Here is a 20,055-nt window from a genome sequence, read left to right on the forward strand (position 1 = left end):
CGCCTTGCCTCGCTCGAGCAGCGCGAGCTCCCACCGCCGCCTTGCCTCGCCGCCGCCGCCGCACCCCGCCGCCGCTCGCCGCCTCATCCCTCGCCGCCCCCCGCCTGCCGCTGTGTGCGTGAGACGGAGAGGGAGAGAAGAGAGAGAGAGGAAGAGTGAGAGAGAAGAGAGAGAAAGGGGAAAAGTGCAATAGGAGTATGACAGATGGGGCCCACCTATTTTTAATAAATAAATTGCTGACTGGACTGCCACGCGTGCGCTACGTAGACCAAAACCACCGCTGATTGGGTCAAGGGGGGTAATTCATCCGGTTTGCATAGTTGGGGGTGAAGAATGTCCGGTTTTGTGGTTCAAGGGGGTAATTCGGATGACCACGATAGTTTGGGGGTGGTAATTCGTACTTTTTCTTTTCTCTTACTGCTTACAGTATAATTGTGACATATGAACATTAGATTAATTCGTGGATTAGTACTTTTCAGAAAAATCCTTTGTTATGGCATGTTTGCGTGTACCAGAATACTTCTAATTGACTAATTCAAATGTTAATATGATATTTTATATGATAGTGTAGAGATAACTCACCTAACTAAGTAAAAGGTGCTTATACACAAATCCATAAAACCAAACAAACAAAATATCTTCCAAAATATCTTCCAGACCGTCTCTCTTATGGAAGTAACCAAATAAAATGTTTCTCTTATGGAAGTAACCAAATAAAATGGTATATTAGCTAGACTAAATAAATACAAGTAACCAAATAAAGAGGCATGCATATCCTCTTGGCCATATCAAACTCAGGCTAATAAATACAAGCAACCAAATTGTCACGCCCCGAACTAGTCCCGACCGGAACTAACCCGTGACGCTCCAAATTAACCTGTTAATCGATACCAGTCCCAGGAAACAGTGCTGGTATCACAGGGAGACAGAATATCACAGCAACAGAGGTCTCTTTATTATAGAGTAGAAGTACAGTCATGTTGGGCTACGGACAGATCCCGAGCTCACAACTGCATTACAAAAGGAAAGCGGAAGCCAGGACTTGGACCAAACAATCACAGGCGCGACTTGGGAACTAGGCCGAAACCCTAAAACTCATCGTAGCCGGCTTGCTCCTGGAAGAACTCCTCATCCGCAGGATCCGCTTCATCTTCTTCAGCAACTGGGGGGGGTTATTTATATAGAGCAAGGGTGAGTACGGGAGTACTCAGCAAGCCAGGGGAAATAAGTGTTTAATGCAGGCTTCAAGGAAAGGCTGACGTTTTTGCAAATGATTTTATTTGAACTCTTTTCTAAAAGCAACTAAGTGAGTGCTTCTCAAACGACACGGATGAGACAGTGCGTCTCGCCCGGTCGGAGTATGTGCAATGTATCAGTCTTTAGATTTTGAAACAAGGTTGGCACCCGGCCAATAGCTTTTTAAACGGCCACCCGGGCCAACACTTTTCAAACGGCCACCCGGGCCAACAACTTTTTAAACGGCCACCCGGGCCTAGCTGATCCCGTCAGCTGCTGATTTTCCAAACATCGAACCCAGTTTCACAACAGCAATTTCACAAGCAGTAGTCAAACAAAACTACGCTAGGAATCACCTCACATCCGCCCATGACCGTGGGCACGGCTGTTCGAACAGTTTGTTAACCTCTGCAGAGGGGGTACACTTTACCCACATGACATTACTAACCCGGATCACCCAGCCCGTGGGGATCAGCCACGTCGGGAGACCTCCAAGCTTTCATGACAAGGCATTTCCAAAGCCGACACAGGTTTACCATATGCCGACGAGAGGGGTCCCAGACCAACAACAGGTTAGGTCCCCGACCATACTGTGCCAGGAAGCCCAGGGGTCCTCCCCGACACCACCCCGGCGAATCCACATGTCTCTCGGCATCAAGGCTCCCCTGATAAGCTAGTTACTCAGCCAGGGGTGTCCCATTCCACCCATGTGGTCGTACTTGTCTTATGTTTGGATGAAATTCCAAGGAAACGGTCCTTAAGTGCAAGAGCGGGAAACCGTACACCCGGTACGTTCCCCGGTCCGCGGTTTTGGAAATTCATTTAGTTCGCAAACACCGACCCAGGTGTCGGGTTTTCCAAGTCTTTTGTAAAACTCCAGTTTTACCCAAGTTGTTACTCAGATTTTAAGTTTGAAGGCGACCGTCGATACTCGCACAGAGTGCACGAGTATCGAGGTGCAACTGGGTGGTCACAAGGGGACATAGTGTAACAATTAACAACGGAAGGATCAAATGCAACAAGTTAGGTAAGTCCGCCAATCTGCCTTGCAGACGGGACAACGGATTTAGTGTGATCCTATCAATGCATAATATTTTGCAAGCAATATAATTAAATTTCAAATATAGGCTCAAGATGTTCAAAGGTGGCTTGCCTTGCTCGAGATCTGGAGCTTGATCCTCGAAATCCTCGCACTGCGGGTCTTCGGGCTTTGAAACTACACGCGAAACGAAACAACTCAACAAACGGCGAAAATAAAGCCCTATTAATGACCTCTAAGCGTGCCATTAGATAGATCTCGAGATTTGATGAATTTTGGAAGTTGAACGGAGTCAAACGGAGTTACGGTTGGGAAGATATTGAATTTCTAAGATTATTGGATTTTTGGTCTAAAGGAAAAGGATTTAATTAAATCCTTTTTGGAAAAGAAAAAGAAAAGGAAGGAGGGAGGAAATTTAGACTTTCCTCGGGCGGCTAGGGTGCGGCCCAAGGGATTTGGGGCGGCTCGGCCGAGCTTAAAGGGCCGGCCGGCCCAAAAGGCGGCCCAGAGCGCGCGCGGGAGGGAAGGAGAGAGGGAACCAGTGGACCGGGCTCACCGCGAGCGGTCCCGGGTGGGACCCGCTTGTCAGCGGCTCGGCTCACCGTGCGGAGGGAGCACGCAGTGCACGCGCGCGGGCGGGGTTGGGACGCGGTGCACGCGCGCGGTTTGCGGTGGACGCGGATGCGGCGGGCCCACGCGCAGCCTCACGGCTCGCGGTGGAACGCGCGCACGGGGAAGGACCGACCGAGGTCGGCTCGACCCGGTCTAGGCTGAGCTGGCACCAACGTGGCACCTACGTGGCTGCCACGCGGGCCGGCGGGAGGTAGACGACGACCCGGCCGCGAATGGACGGCGGGCGGCGGCGGCGAGCGGGGGAGCGAACCATGGTGATACGGGCGAAAGCGAGCACACCGGGCGGTTGCTCGAGACGAGGGGAGACGAACCAACGGCTCGGATTTGCCGGGGGTTGCTCGACGGCGGCGGATTGCGGCGGCGGCAACCGGCGGCGGGAGAAGAGGAAAACGGCGACGAAGCTACGAGGGGTCGATTCCCGGCGGTGAGAGCATCTACGCGGCTTCGGGAACTCAACGCTAGCGTCGGATTGGGCGGAACTACGCCGAGCGAGGCCGGCGACGAGCGGGTGCTACGGAGCTCGGGCGGCGACGGCGGCGAGCACACGGCGAGCGACGGCAACGGTCGGGGCGGCGCCGGCTAACTATGGGGAGTCTACTCAAGCTACTACCGAAAGCTAAGGGAAGGAGATGGAGCGGGGAGGGAGAACGGAGGGAGGCACTACCGTGCGGGACGGGGCGCAGTGACGAGAGGCCGACGGCGCGGGAGTAATCTCTCCGGCCTCGGGCAGAGGAAGAGGAAGAAGAGGGCGCGCCCGGAGTCCCCTTCCGCGTCCACGAACGCACCGGCTCTCCCGGCGCTTGGCGATGGACGGCGGAGGCGAGGCAGAGCACGGGAGCGGTGGCAAGGGCGCGGAGGCGAATGGGAGAGGAGGGGAAAGGGGAGGCTGGGGTTTATAGGGGGGCGGCAATGTCGGTTTGGGAACCGACTTGCGCGGTCAAGGGCGCGAGCTGGCGCTCCGGCTAGCGGCCAAAACGGCGACAGGAGGATGACGCCGGCGAGAAGGGAAAAAGGGGGAGGAAAAGAGGAAAAGGAGGGAGAGAAAGGGGGCTCGCCCCTTTGCCGATTTGGGAAAAGGAGGAGGGGGCGGGGCGACGCGGCAGAGGGAAGGGAGAGCTCGGCCTCCGCCTCTTGGCGGCTTGCGCGCGGAGTGGCGGGGCCGGGGGATGACGACGGCGATGACGGTGAGGTGGTTTGGAGCGGCGCGACGACACGGGCGACAGGCGCGCGAAGACGCTGACGACGGCGGCGACCGGGCGGTCGGCCACCACGGCACGCGCGCGCGGGAAGCAACGGGCGGCGTCCGCGCGGGCGCGCACACGCTGGCTCGCGGGGACGAGCGGCTGCGCGGCTGCAGGAGCGGCAGAGCGAGGGGAAAGGGAGGGGGCGCTCGGCGCGGCGGCTCACGCGCACGCGCGCGCGGCGTGCGGGCGAGGCTGAGCGGGGGAGCGGGGAGAGAGGCGCTCGGGGCGGCTCTCGCACGCGCGAGCAGAGAGCGGGGGAGGGAAAAGGAGTGCGCCGGGGAGAGGGGGAGGGCGAGCGAGCGAGAGAGAGAGAGAGAGAGAGAGAGAGAGAGAGAGAGAGAGCGCGCCCGGGGAGAGGGGGGCCGGGGGAGAGATGGGCCGAGCGGAAATCGGCCCATCGAACCCGGGGGAGGCAAACTAGACTTTTGCGGAGGAATTTGATTTGGAAGGAATTGGATTCGGAATTGAACTCGACGATAGATCGGGGATTGAGATCTTGAGATGGCACGGACACTAGACAACAAGCAAAGAAACAAATTTCGCAATTAGGGTTTTTCGGAGATAATTTTCCCGCTAGGCGCTACGACGGAACGGGCGCTACACAAATAAAGGAGGCATGCGTATCCTCTTAGCCATGTTAAACTCGGGTTGTATAAGGGAGATAAGCCAGGCTAAGGAGATATGAGCTACCAAACACACAGGAAGGACGGGGTAGCTTTTGTTGATGATGCTGATGGTTCTTCATTCAAGGATGTTCTGGTCGAGTACTGCTTGACGAACTTCTATTCCACCCTACTTTAAAAAATATATTTTTTCAACTGTCACGCTTTATTTTGTTTGTCGGCTACGTGGACCACGTTGAATCGCGCGATTGAGTCATCCAACGCATTAAATCGCTTCGGTAAGGACCCCGAAAGTTAGAAGGAATTAACCCGCCTTGCTATCCACTTACCAATTCGATCCAATCGTTCACCATGCACACACCTGCTCCACCCTTATCCCTTATTCGTTTCTCCCATCTCTCAGTCGATAATGGGTAGGTACTGGTGCCTGCTGGTCCCCTCCCTCGATCACCTATCCGTCGTTTACGCGTGACACGATCGGTCTGCACGTGATTTCGCGTACGGTTTTAGAAATGCTACACAATAGTTGAGAAAGGGCGAGTAGTTTTTATCCATCCTATTATTATTGATATTCTGATCAATACTTAGCCTAATAAATAATTTATCTGTCTTTTATCTATAGCTCCGTAGTGAAGCATGGGCATTTTACTAGTATATACCTATATATATAATAAAAAAATACGTAAGGTTTTCGTATTTTTTTCGTCCGTAAAAAAATTTCGCCCGAGGTTAAAAATAATTGTCCGTCTCCGATTTTTTATCTGTTGTCCTCGCGCGAAAAAAAAAATCATCCGTTCACACGCACGCGCTCGCTTGGAGTTGGGTCCGCGTTAAGCGTTTCCTCTGCACCCAGCGTCGCTGCTGATCTTTTCTCTGGGCCAGCTGGGCCATCTGCCCACAGCCCCCAACTGCAAGTCTAACACACGTCCTCAACCGGCACCAACATGAGCCAAACTGCCCTAGCCATCACAAAGCTTGTGCATGACGCGATTATCAGTGCATGCACATGCGTGAACACGGTGAAATGATATTCATTAGATGATTTCAAAAATAAAATTCTTCTATACTCTTTCTATTTTTATTTTTTTCATAATTTAATACAAATCTTTTCACCCAATATCTCAGACCATATGAAAATTGGCTCTTCTCTGAGCATAGTGCTGATTCTTCCTATCATCAAGGTTTACTCTAAATTCTCTTGTTCATTCTTAGTCACCAGGCCATCGGATCCAACCACCTAGCGCAGGTAAGCCACGAGACGAGTAACAAGGCAAGGTGAGCGGCTCAGCGAAGTGGTATGAGAAGCTAGCCAAGACGATGCTACGTTGTTTGTTTTTTACTTTTTTTTTATTTTCTATACTCTGGTTTTACTAACTTATCATGGTAAAAATAAATTTAATGAGATATTCTACATGATGTATAAGTAGATTTTATAAAATTTATCAACCCGTGCATTTTTTTTATATAACTTTTGTGTTGTGCTTTCTTTTCCTGAAGCACTTTTAGCTATTAATTGATTGTTTTTCACTTATTCACTGGTTGTGTATGTAATAGATTTTATTAAAATTTAGATAATAAAATAGTGCACATCTTTTTATTAAAACCAACAAGGGTGGGTTTAATTCACCATCCCAGGCTTATCAGGTCCATGGAGTGATTTCCGTCAATTCCTTGTGGTGAATACGAATCATTAGACCAAGTAACAGTACGTAAATTGACCTTCAAATCTCTATCATATGTTTCATCTATCACGTGTACTAGACCCATGACAAACATTTTTAAAACAAATCTCCCCAAATCCCATGTCAATCATCTGTCTCACCACTATCGTATAAGTAAAGAAAAAAAACAAATCATGCAATAAATAGGAGTAATATACATATAATTTGGATATCCCGTTGCAAGGCACAGGCATATTTGCTAGTCTATTATTATATTATTAAAACAACCTTAAAAGGAGACACTACGTTCGTTATGGGGGCTAAAAATTCCCACATTAATCGGAGAAAAAGAAAAGGAGAGTCCAAGTAGAAATACAATTTAAAAATAGCTGAAACTCGGAATTAAAAATAAGGAACATTAAAATAAGAGTCCATATAAGAATCCAATACGAGATTAATTAAAATTTGAAATAAAAATAAAATAAAATCCAAAATTATAAAATAAAAGGAGAGTCCAAGTAGAAATACAATCTAAAAGCAACTAAAATTCAGAACTAAAAATAAGGAATATTGAGATAAGAGTCCATATAGGAACCCAATATGAGATTAATCAAAATTCGAAATAAAAATAAAATAAAAATCCGAAATTAGAAAAAAACAAGAAGAGTCCAAGTAGGAATACAATTTAAAAATTAATGAAATTTGGAATTAAAAATAAGGAATATTGAAAGAAGAGTCCATAAAAGAATACAATACGAGATTAATTAAAATTCGAAATAAAAAATTAAAAAATCGAAATTATAAAAAGGAAAATAAAATAAGAGTTCAAGTAGGACTACAATTTAAAATTAACTAAAACTTAAAATTAAATATAAGCAATATTGAAATAAGAGTACATATAATAACCAAATAGTATATTAATTAAAATTCGGCATAAAAATAAAATAAAATCCAAAATTAGGCAAATTAAAAAGAGGATTAAAGTAGGAATACAATTTTAAAACAATTGGAATTGAAAATAAAAAATAAAAAATCAAAAAATCAAAATAACAAAATACGAAAAATAAAATAAATTCTGAAATCAGAAAAAGAAAAATAAGATTTCAACTAGGAATACAATTTATAAATAACTACAAAAAAATTAAGACTATTGAAAGAAAAGACTATCTAAAACACATGACGAGATTATTTAAGTAAGAGGCCTATAGAGGAGCAGAGTGGTGGCGGTTGATGAGACATCTAAAAACTATTAATAAAACACCAATTAAAAGGCGATTAAAAGGAAAGACGAAGCAATCGATCAAGGCGGTTGGTGGGGATTTCTAGAAAGTAAAAAAAATAACCCCAATGATAATCATATTTGATTTTTAAAATCTCAAATACAATAAAAATGAGAGTCAGCGGGGGGGTCGTATAGGAGTACAATGGCAGAGTCGCCGATGGTTGGTGGGTCTTCTAGAAAGTAAAAAATGAATTCCAACGATAGTTATGTTCGATTTTTACAATCCCAATGACAATAAAGAGTATGCGGCGGACGGGTCGTAGAAGAGTACAGTGGCAGCGTTTGACGGGATTTCTAAAAGTTATAAAAAACATGAAACCCAACGAGAGAATAAACTCAAAAAACTATAAGGTCCAATTTTTAAAGGCCCGGGGTTCTAAAAAGTAAATAAATAAATAAATAAACCCCAATAATAATCATGTTTGATTTTAAAATCTCAATGACAATAAAGAAGAGCGGCAGTAGACGAGCTATAGAGGAGTACAATAACAAAGTCACTGACATTTTGGCGGAACTTCTAGAAAGTAAAAAAAAAATGAACTTAAATGATAATTATGTTTGATTTTTAAAATAGCAATGACAATAAAAGAGAAGATGCAGTGGATGGTCATAGAGGAGTATAATGACAGTGTTTGACGGGACTTCTATAAATTATAAAAAAGAAACCCAACATGATAATAAACTCTAAAAACTATAAGTTTTTAGATCCAATTTTAAAGGTTCCAAGGAGAATGAATAGAAATAGTGGTAGATCAAGCAAGCTAATAAAGAATAATATGACAGAAGTAAGGGGTAGCAACTGGTGTGACTTTTAAAAATTATAAAATTAAAAAGAAGGGGATAATAAGGTTTGGTCTTTCAAATCTTAAGACAATGAGATAACTATTTAATAAATTTTAAGTAAAATCATATTATAAAATATATAATTTTATATGGGTGCTAGCTGCGCAATTGGCGGGCCACCCAACTAGTTTGGATTAAAGCTACCACAAAATTTGGGTATCGTGGGGTTAACCCTAACTGTCAAGCTTACAGTACTACTAGAGATATCCAGTTCCATAAGGCTGAGGCCATGTTTCTTTCAGCTTAGGATTATTATAATCTAGATTATTATGAGTAAGCTGAAAGAAACATACAACTTATTGAAGTAGTTTATTATAATCTGGAGCCCAGCTTATTATAATCTGATAAGCTCATTTAGGTGAGCTTTTTCCAGATTATTGGGTGAAAAATTACCCACCATGCCACCCCACTCCCTCTTTAGACTTGCAAACTCAATAATCTAGGAAAGAAACAAATAACCGCTTATTCTACTACAGATTATAACAATCTAACTTATAGTAATCTGACTCAATAATCTAGATTATAATAATCCCAAGCTGAAAGAATCAGGGCTTGAGTGCTGACGACATGAGAAGTTGAAAAAATCGATTAGCATATCAATACTGGACTGGGCTAGTCCACAGTGCGTGTCACGTTGTGTTGGGCTTAAAAGGGCCCAACAGCCCAGCTATATATGGGCTAGCGCGGCAGCTAGGATGTCACGCGAGTTGCGATAAAATTTCGTGTAGAGCAATTAGGAACGAACAGAAAACCGGTGACCACTCTGTGATTTTGTCGATCACAACACCGCGTGAATTCATGAGATGTACACTACTCTCACACAATGCCATTGCCACACCATTGCTTCTGCGCGTAGACCAAATCGAGTTAGCAACAATACACATACTCCATTGCTTCATGGCAATTACTCCTAAATGCACCAACGACCAAGACAGATGACGTGTTCTATAAATGCTGGGGATAGATCAGGTGAGCAAACACACGTATATATAGTTCCACACATACTCTGTCTCTGTGCGTGACTTCGCTCCTGCCGTGGCAATGCCCCAACCCCTCTTGATGCTTTCTACTCCAGAGTCCACTACAGAATAGCGCCTTTTGTGCATGGGAACAAGGAGCCACAAGCCTGTGCAGCCAAAACAACGGCTCTGCTTTTGAGATTGTAGCTACTACATTGGCGGTGGGAGTGGGCAAGCACATTTCAGCTACTAGCAGTACTCTCCCATACTACTACCACACATGAGGTATGCGTAATGACTTGGCATTTCGAGTTTTTTTTTTTTTGACTTTCCGTATTTATTGTGGGCGGCAAACCATTGTGCACGAGAACAACTGTATAAATACATTAGTAGAAAAATAATACTACTGCCTCCGTTTCATATTATAAAACTTTTTAACATTATCCACATATATATATATATATATATATATATATATATATATATATATATATATATATATATATATATATATATATATATATATATATTAATGAATCTATATATATGTGTGCTTAGATTTATTAATATTTATATGTATGTGGACAATGCTAAAAAAATCTTATAACCTGAAACGATGAAATACTACTGTAATTGATGCGGAAGACCCAATAGTCAAAACTCAAACTGAAAGCGTCTAATTCACGTTCTTGCCCCTTCTTTTCACAAGTCGACACAACACTGAACTAGCAAACGTATACATAACTAGTAGGTACAAGTCATATAGCTCTCTTTCTACCATTTTCTCTGATCAATAATTTGTGATTTGTGAGTTGTAGTGTAAGCTTTCTTCGTATATTTAGGATTTGAAGTGTCAAAGACCATCTATATATTCTCCATGTTCATATTCAACTTACCAATAGTTAGGGAGGCATTTATCTATTACTCCATCCGTTCCAAAATTTAAGTCATAACCGAAACAATTATTATCACCTCCTAATTTAAATCACCCTAATAAATAAAATACATGCACCCAATAGAATTAGAGATCATGAGGGTCGATAATTTAAAAAAAATCATAATTTAATCTAGAAGAGGTACTAATTAATTGCATGCATATATGCACGCCTTAGGGCAGTCCCAACTCATAGTGTCTATAAGCAGTGCCTATGGTGCCATGTCAATAAGACATCACAATAGAAACTACACTCTACAACCTATGGTCTCTTAAAGTGGGCCATTAATAAATATATCATCTCTCTTCTCTATCAATCATATTTATTCTTTATATATTATGAAGACACTATTCTCTCCCAATACAAAACTTGATAGTGTTTAGTGCATAGGTTCTCGTGTTGAAGCTGTGTCTTGCATGAGACCCAGTTTCTTCCTCTCTTCACTCTCTCTCTTAATTAATATAGTGCCACATAAGCTAAAAGTCCTACATGGCAATGTAGTTAATGCCATAGACACTATCCTAGGTGAAGGGTTGGGACTGCCCTTATATTATGAAACATCTAAAAAAATTAGTTGTGCCTTATACTCCATCCATCTCAAAATATAAGGTATTACCACTCAAAACACAAAGACCAAGAAAACATTTAATCTTCTTCTTGATTAGATCACATTGATACATGCAAGCAATGTGATTGGGAAGTTTGATGGTATAAGATTTAAAACAAATCAATTTTATAGGACCAATAGATGCTAGTTAATAATGTATGTATGCATGCACACCTTATATTATGAGATATGAGAGAAAAGTGGTTGTGCCCTATATTTTTAGATGGAGGGAGTATTATGAAACATAAGGAGTACTCGGTATGAATACACCGTATTTTGGCTTCTACTAGTACTCTTAATGATGAAAGTAGTCCCAACAAAATAAATGGTCCTACTTACATATTCTTTTTTTTAAAAAAAAAGAGAATGCTCGAACGGCATAGTCAAAAGTTAACAACATTATATTAAAAACTAAAGGTATTATAAGCATGTTTAGATATTTTGAAAGTACAGACTAAGAATATATTATATTTTGAAATAAAGATAATATAAGCATTTTTTAGTTTTTTTAGTACAAACAAGAAAAGAAAAACTATGATGCCTTTTATTAAATAAGAATAGTTGTAAAGGGGGAGATGGAGAAAGTAATACTCTGTGAATACTTATATTTTTATAAAAAAATAAAAATGCTTATAGTTTAAAACGATGGAAATAGTGTTCAATGTGCGTGGTTATTTTAAATGTTTAGGGCAACAGTAAATGTGCGCGCCTTAAAGCAGGTACAATAGAGACTATAAGCCAGCTATAAATATATTTTAAAGAGATAAGGGAAGAGAGAGAAGAGCAGCGGGCTACAGATCTGTAAGTCAGCTGCAGCACAGACTCCAAAACGTAATGTGTGTATGATAGGTAGGACCAATTATTAATAGTATAGTAAGCAATTATTGTATGAATTGGCTATTACATTAGCTATAAATAATTTGGAGCTAGTAGTTGATTATACTATTAAACTTCTTATTATCAAGCTAATGGCTCTCGATTGTAGAGGGCGCAATACAACATCAATGGAGCATGAGATTTTGTTCTACAGCTTTTAAGTTAAATCCATCTTGTTTACAGATAAAAAGAAGTGCAAGGGGCTAATTTTGGCGACCCCTCCCCCATCTTTCAAGCCTCACCGCAACATCCCACCAGTGAATCGCCAGAGCGCGCGCGGGCGGCAGTGAACCGAAACCACCAAGCGCATGGGGCCCAAATCAACCCAAGCGCAAGCGGCAGTAAGCAGCCAGCGCGCGCGCAGCCGCCCACGCACGCAGCAGCAGCAGCCACCCGATCGACCGGATTCAAAACTCGAAACGGGAAGAGTCGAGACGAGAGAGAGAGAGAGAGAGAGAGAGGGAGAGCCATTCGGCGCGGCGCCCGCAGGGAATCCCGATGCGGGGGGAGGAGAGATGGCAGGAGCAGCCAGCCCTCGCCTCCCACCCGTCGCGTGCCACCTTGCGCCCGCGCGGTTGGCCGCGCCTCGGCCTCGCCCCGACGGGCGTTGGCTCCTCCTGCCCACCTGCACCCGCCTCAGAGCTCGCACGCCACTTGGCGCGCCGCGCCCCCGTCTCCGCGTCTCCGCCCGTCCTCCCTCCTATAAAAGACCAGGGAGCGCGGCCCCCAACCCTAGCCGCCTCCGCCGCCGCAGCGTCCTCGCCTCCTCCTCCTCCTCCTCCTCCAATTCCTCCTCTTCCTCCCTCCACCTCGACCTCCGCCGCCCGTCCCACCGACATGGCCGGGGTCACCAGCAAGCGCCGATCCTCCTCCGCCTCCACCTCCTCCTCCTCCGGCGACGGCGCCGCCGTCTCCGACCGGCCGCGGGGGGTGACCCGGAAGCGCAGGTCCGGCGGCCGTTGCCCCCGCCCCGCCGCCTCCCTGAGGCCGGCCGCGCCCCGACCCTCCTCTGTGAGTGCCTCGGAATTCACGGACTCTCCTCCTGTTCCGCGGTTTTGCTTGGTTTCTCCGTATATGCGTGGAGATGGTGGGCCGTTGGTGTTGTCGGGGAGGCGCCGTGGGCTGGAGGCCCAGGCGAGAGAGGGGCGATCGTCGGCTCGTTCCACTGGTCCCAACGTCGCCGGATTATAAAATTTTGGTTGGAAGAAGCTCGCAGATGTGTTGATCTTCCTGGGCGATTTGGAGCCCTGATTTGCTCGATTGGGGAAATCTGATCAACGAATTTCCTCGATTCCAGTAGCTGACTCGAATACCATGATCAGATTTGAGCGATCTATGTGTACGGTGTTTGATCAATCGACATTTTTTTTAGGAAAAACTTGGCTCTCGTTTTTGCTTCAGGCGTGATCCGTATTGCTTAAGTCATAGGTTATGGCAAGGAATAATTGGGGCGGTTCTTTGTCGGATTCCTGATAGCGATAGCTCGTTCCAGGGTAGTTTTTTTTTTTTTTTTGTCAGTGATGATTAGTATAAGTGTATAACATCCATGTTCCTGGGTCAATCAGAGATGGATTTCGTGGTCCACGTGCCGTGTCACGTGACACATGAATAGACGATTTGCTGTGGCGCCCTGTGGGCTTAATCTTTGCCCTTTTCAGGGTAGTAACAATCGCATAATCAGTGGATCGTCTTCGTCAATTTGTTGATTTAGTTATGTTAAGTATTTTGGGGTGTTCGGTGCTCTTTTTGTTGTATTTATATGTTAGGAATGCTGAAAAGTTGGTAGAAATTGTCGGTATTTGTGTATGCTCTCAGCAGCTTGCTGCATCACAAAGTTGGTAGGAGTTGGCAGTACATGCCATGCCATGTCAACTCGCCATGGTTTGCCGTACAAGTGAATCTTCGATGGGAACTGATACATTCTGGCCAGAACATGGAGCATAGAAGTGATTACATTAGTCATCACACTAGCTGATACATGAAAGTGCCAGTATAGTATAAGGTTTACATTTTGGACCTTAGGTTAGTTCTTGACCTCTAATGTCCAGGTAACCCTCCATTTTAGATAAATGCTTGTTTTTGTCTCCATGTTTTATGTCAACAACTGGACCATATGAAATCTCTACTTCTTAAAAAAAACTGTGGGGGAATTTTCTTCCCTGTTTGTAAAGAGCGATGCACGTGCAAGAACTAGGCACAAATCGGGGATATGTGTTCTTAGTGGAGTAATTTCTATTACTAATGGTGGGTATAACTGGTGTAGGAAGGTATGGATAGTACGGTAATGAAATGTTAGTTATACATACTGACAAACACTTTTCTGATTATTTTAACCTGGTCATCATGCAAGCAAGTGTGGTGAAACCATTTGCAAATAGAAAAGGGGGTTGACTGTGTATGGTCCATGAATTCAAATCTGCCACACTTCATGTATTCTGCCTAAATGGACTTCATCTTCTGATGATAGGTAAACATGTTGGATTTGAATAGAGCTATCCTTGATTCAGATGTAAGATTTATGCAGAAAACCGAGTGACTATTTCTTTTCTTCATGGAAAAGGGCAGATTTATTCGAACGTAATTCACATTTCTGAATTGCAAGCTTCTCCAATGTTTATGTAGCACCACACTGCTGGATTGAGAGTAATTCTGCAAAAGGAACTACGGTACAGCGACGTAAGCCAGCTAGGGAGAATTGTTCTCCCGAAGGTCTGTTCTGATGCAAATCTATGACATGTTCCTTTTTTGGGGGGTATTTGCTTCAGTACACCTCTTAATAATTATGTGAATCTTTAATGTCTATTAATGATAAAAGTGAACCATCTTAATCAAGAACCAGTTAGGTGAACATCATTGGTTTTTGGTGGCAGCATGGATGGTAAAATCATGTAGGATTTCTGGTGGCATCCAATAAGAAAATAGAGAACAAGGATCAAAAGTGCAAACATTAGTTCTTGAATAAAATGAGCTTCTCTTGACGTGAATAGCATGAATATACTGGTAAATACTTGGGGATGATGAATCTGTAAATTAGCACTACTTGTCACAGATCAAATGTTTGTGCTATAAGCAGAAAGAATATGCTGATAAGTACTTGGAGATGACAGATCTATATAATATTATATTCCCTATAGGTTGACAGCATTAGGTCTTTGTTTTAAACCATAGAGATCAAATCTAATTTTTATTCAGATTCATCCCTTTGTTAGTAAAACTAATGTTTCTTCATATTCACAAACTCTTCTTATATAGGATTACTGAAGCAAACCTGTCTTTTTATACACCTGACACTTGTCTCTGATGAATGAATTCCTCAGAAAGAGGCAGAGGCTTACCTACCAATTCTGACATCAAAGGATGGCAAGAAAAGTTTATGTATGCATGATTTGCAAAATGCACAACTCTGGACCTTCAAGTACAGGTTGAACAGTTTGTCTATTTGGCTTTAAATTTGTTGTTACCATGGCTTCCTCTGCCAATAACCATCTGAGTCATACTTTATTTTCAATGATGCATTAATTTCAACTTTATTGTATGTATGAATTCTCTTAACGCTTTGATATTAGGTTGTTTCCTCTTAATGAAATGTATTTTCTTTAGTGTGTTTGCGCCTATTTTGCCATATCCAACAAGAAATTAGTTCTTCTATATTGGGTAGACTTTGAAAAATAATACGGTTGCAACATGTATATGGATTCTGTTAGGAATGTTGTTGTTTTATATACCATCCTCATCTCTTTGAATTTACTCACATTTATTTGTTGAGCTTTTTATGTCCTTGGGAAGGTAGCAAACCTAACTCTGTACATTTTGAATGATGGTTTTTTTAGATAATGGAATAAAATTCCAGCATTTGCTCACAGAGCTAAAACCAATTATTACAAAAATTGGGAACAAACCGATCACATCACAACGAAATATGAAGGACACAACCAAACTGATAGAGGCACACACCAGCATAAAAAACCACAACTTATTGAATTCTATTTGTGATCCTCCAGCCGAAGTTTGTGAAAAGTTACATAACCATTGACTCAAGATGGCGACATGCAACTTTTATTAACTTGATATCTTCATCACACTTTTGTAGTGGAACCTAGGACCGGACCGGCCAATATGTTGCCTGAAAAGCACCTGCATATAAAATTCAGATGGTATTTTATCAAAAACTATATCATTTATGCTCAACTATAGAGTCCAACATAAAGTAGATGCTCCTACAAGAATGAGTTTTTTTGGTTTTTTTATCAACCCTCACAAGCCAATTTCCAAAAATATGAGAAATACTATGAGGAATATATAAACCAGAAGAAAACTGCGATGCTCTCCAAAGGAATTTTGCATAGTGACACTCCAGGAAAAGATGATGGATAGTCTCATTTTTCATGCAAAAGCAACATCTCATACTACCATTCCAATTCCTCTTACCAAATTGTTCTTTGTCAAAACCACCCCTTTTAAGTTTTAACAAGTACCACATAAAAATCTTAATCTTAAGAGGCATTTTAAGTTTCTAGATAATCTTCAAAAAATGTTTTTTTCTGTTCACTAAAAAATGTCCCCTTTTTTTTCTGTTTATACTAAAAAAATTTTATTTCCGCAGTAAGTTGCACATGTATAGTGTCACAATGAATCATCTCCTATACAGGTATTGGCCCAACAACAAGAGCAGGATGTATGTACTTGAGAATACCGGTGAGTACCTCATTTCATTTTTTTCCTTTTTCTGTTAAACGTTATAGAACAATGTTCTTATATTCCTTCCCTCCTTTTAAACACCAGGGGATTATGTCAGAACCCATGATCTTCAACTAGGAGACTCCATTGTGATATACAAAGATGATGAGAATAACCGATTTGTAATCACCTTGTCTCATAATTATTTAATCACCCTACTCTTTTATGCTCATTACATATGATAATTTATAACTTGTGAAGGTCATCGGAGCAAAGAAGGCAGGTGATCAACAAGCTGCCACTGTGCCACAAGTTGACGAGCATATCTCTACCCTCTTCCCCATTTTTCCAATTGCACAAGTCGATGACTATCTCTCTCCCATGGCACCACAAGTTGATATCTCTGCCTTCGTGCCACATGCTGATGAGAACCATGAGATATTTGACGGGATACTGAATTCTCTGCCAGAGATACCAGTAGCCAATGTGAGGTATTCTGACTTCTTCGACCCATTCGATGATGGTATGGACATGGCAAACACTCTGAACGCCAACGCCAACCAGTCTGCTAGTCTGCATGTCACTGATGATAAGTCTGGGCATTCCTTGATTCCCAACCCAAAGTCTGGGCCTCACATGTGAGACTGACAGGGAAGTGGTATTTCATACCATGGTCAGTTTGTATGAAGCTCAGAAACCCCTTCCCTGGCGCCATTGTTGTACATCCAAATAATTGGTGTCCTTATTTTGACGCTGTATATGCTAACTGCTACATGCAGTTTTATGTGTAAAATATTTTGTTCACAACCCAACTGGAGGTTTAATCAGATGAAACATTGTAACTCTGTTCAGTTCAGCTCAGAAATGTAATTGTTTCTTTCAGTATGTCCATTGATTTGCTGGAGCTAGAACTGTAGGAACCTAAAGCGCCAAGTTTCTTTCTAGATTTACTGGATTTACTGATCACCAAATCGATCGGCTGTTTGGTTTTCCTTGCTACATGTGAATCATAGTACGCACGAAGTCTTTGCTCCACGCACTCCTAGCCTAGTAGTTATGTTCTTAGCATTCCAAATATTGCAAACGCTGTGTGTTAATTTCCCCTTCCTTCAGTTCGAATGCGTCATACACCGGTTAGTACATCGAATTCAAAAGATTTAATAGAGACCTGAGAGCGCTGTTGCTCGTCAATTATTTTCAGAAAGAAAACTGGAAATGTGTTCGTTCATCGCACGAGTAGTCATTTTGATGGCAAATTTTGGTATAGAAAAGTAATTTCACCTGACTCTTTATATGGCAAATTTTGATTTTACTACAACACCTTTAAAATTTATGTAATTTGCTGATAGGCATAAAAAAATGTCATAGTTGAAGGGAAAAAACTGGTAATTTGCTAGGTGACATTTTCGGATCCATTGGGGAGAGAAAAAAATATTAAAAAGAGGAGAATGCGCTTAGGTCCACAAGTTTTGAACGATGTTGGAGTGAAAATATTGAAATTATGCGACTCTCATTTTTTGCCATCACATAAATGCATTGTTAGCATGCATCATATTCTGTCTTCAGTCTTCACTCTAGTGTTATAGTCTCGTGGGTTGGGAACTAATCCTCCTTTTATGAAAAACAAAACTACGGATTGCCACATGATTAATTAAGTACTAGCTAAAAGAACTCGAAAATGATTTTTTTAGTGAAAATTAAAAAATGAAGCAATATGATTTTTTAAAGCAATTTCCTATAGAAAAACTTTTCACACGCGCACACTCATCCCTATGAACACACGCACGCAACCCTACCCCTATGAGAATGCCGTTGAATCCTGGAAAATTCGCTCTCATGGAAAGTCAAACCTAGAACATAAGGTGCTATTGAGACTCTTGTAACCACTAGGCTACATGCCTTTTCGCATAGATAAACGAAGGTCACATATAATCTTATCTTTAAAAGGAATAGAAAAAATATTCGTTAAAGATAAAACTATAGGACACAACCCATCATCACAGTTGAGATCTTATTTGTGATAGACTGATAGGTTAAAGTACAAACTGATAGAGAATAACTATGTCGACTCGAAACCTTAACACCCGTTAAAGACGAAAAGTCATTTGTGATAGGTGTAATTTAACCACCCGTCGAATATTACTCGAGTCACCTTTGATTGGTTGTTATGTGTGACAGGTGCACCCTCACAGGTGTAGAGACCGGGGTTAATATAAATCCATTATTTTTAAAAAAATGTGTGACATGCGTCTCCACCTTACCCCCTCCCCCCGCCTCCTAACTTCTCTTGTTTCCCTTATCACCATTCTTTACACAGGCTCCATTGTTTTCGTCCTTCCATATGGCTTATACGTCGGCCCTCTGTTCATCGCCGGTCCTCTGTCGGCCGTGACCATCCCATAAGCCTAGGGGAACCCTCTTCCCCCCACCTCTCCCCTACCACCTTCCTCCAACTCTAACCCCAAACCCTAATGGGTTGGGGACATCACCGTCTTATCGGACTTGCGCAACTCATTGGCGTTAGAGGAGAAAAAGATTTGTATGAATCTTGGTGTGGATCCAACGATCCAAAATTTGATAGAAATCCTTCCTTTCCTCTAAAATTCTGTCATATGAAGATTAGCAATTTTGTAATTTCTTACAGGTTCACAACCTGCTAGGTAAAATGTAATGGTCCATGCATAATAGTTCCAACACCTAAATTTAACTCTAGGAGTTGAGTCTGTAGTAGAGTTGTAGAACATCTTAAACCTAGCTCCACCTCTTTAGTTTATTTTGTGAGAGCGCTTCACCCAGTTTTACTCTTATTTTAGGTAGACCTAAAACTATTTGGCTGGGCTTTAGCTCTAAAAAATGTAGAGCTGGAGCTGGAGTCGTACCAAATAGGCACTATATCTTGTAATATGTGAAAAGAAAATTAAGCAACTCAGAGATTGCAAGTGTTGCATACATTACATAGAAGTAGCAGATAATGATTTGCCTACCATCACATTGCCTTTCTTCAATAACTAGATTTATACTACTTGCAAAATGTTAAAGCAAGCTGCAACCTTGATGTAGGGATTATTTACTTTATAGCCAAAATTAACTCTACTAAGTTTTGACTTTACTCAAATTTAGGAATGTAACCATCTAAACGTTGTTAAAATTTGTTTACACTGTCTGGTAATTCTAGAATCTTTTCTACCCAAAATATTGACAAAATTAATAAACTGAAAAAACTTACACTTCTCAACCTTACTGACAACACCAACTTTTGAAAGGCTGATTTAGGGCATCAACACTAAGGCTATATTTGGATAATGGAAAATGAGAGGTGGGATTGAGATTGGAAAATGAATGAAATGTTAGAATTAAATGAAAGAGAAAGAAAGAATGGTTAGGATTTAAATATGTCTTTTGGTGGGTGAGAAATTATTTCCTTAACCCATTAGCCAAAC

General features: G+C 42.3%; 1 protein-coding gene across 2 annotated transcripts; it reads left to right on the top strand.

The window, feature by feature from the left end:
- Nucleotides 1–12,374: 12,374 nt before the first annotated feature.
- Nucleotides 12,375–17,500, top strand: LOC4325939 (B3 domain-containing protein LFL1-like). 2 transcript variants are annotated; one of them, XM_015779680.3, is made up of 7 exons: nt 12,375–12,949; nt 14,406–14,447; nt 14,561–14,647; nt 15,256–15,359; nt 16,587–16,633; nt 16,721–16,797; nt 16,877–17,500. In XM_015779680.3, the coding sequence occupies exons 1-7, from the start codon at nt 12,437–12,439 to the stop codon at nt 17,255–17,257; spliced, it is 1,251 nt and encodes a 416-aa protein (XP_015635166.1). In that variant the 5' UTR covers nt 12,375–12,436; the 3' UTR covers nt 17,258–17,500. The 2 variants fall into 2 exon arrangements, with proteins under 2 accessions (XP_015635166.1, NP_001384109.1); NM_001397180.1 differs by lacking the exon at nt 14,406–14,447 and having other exon boundaries at nt 12,390–12,949; nt 16,877–17,499.
- The last annotated feature ends 2,555 nt before the right edge of the window (nt 17,501–20,055 follow it).

Source organism: Oryza sativa, chromosome 1, assembly GCF_034140825.1.
Source record: "Oryza sativa Japonica Group chromosome 1, ASM3414082v1".
NCBI classification, from domain to species: Eukaryota; Viridiplantae; Streptophyta; class Magnoliopsida; order Poales; family Poaceae; genus Oryza; species Oryza sativa.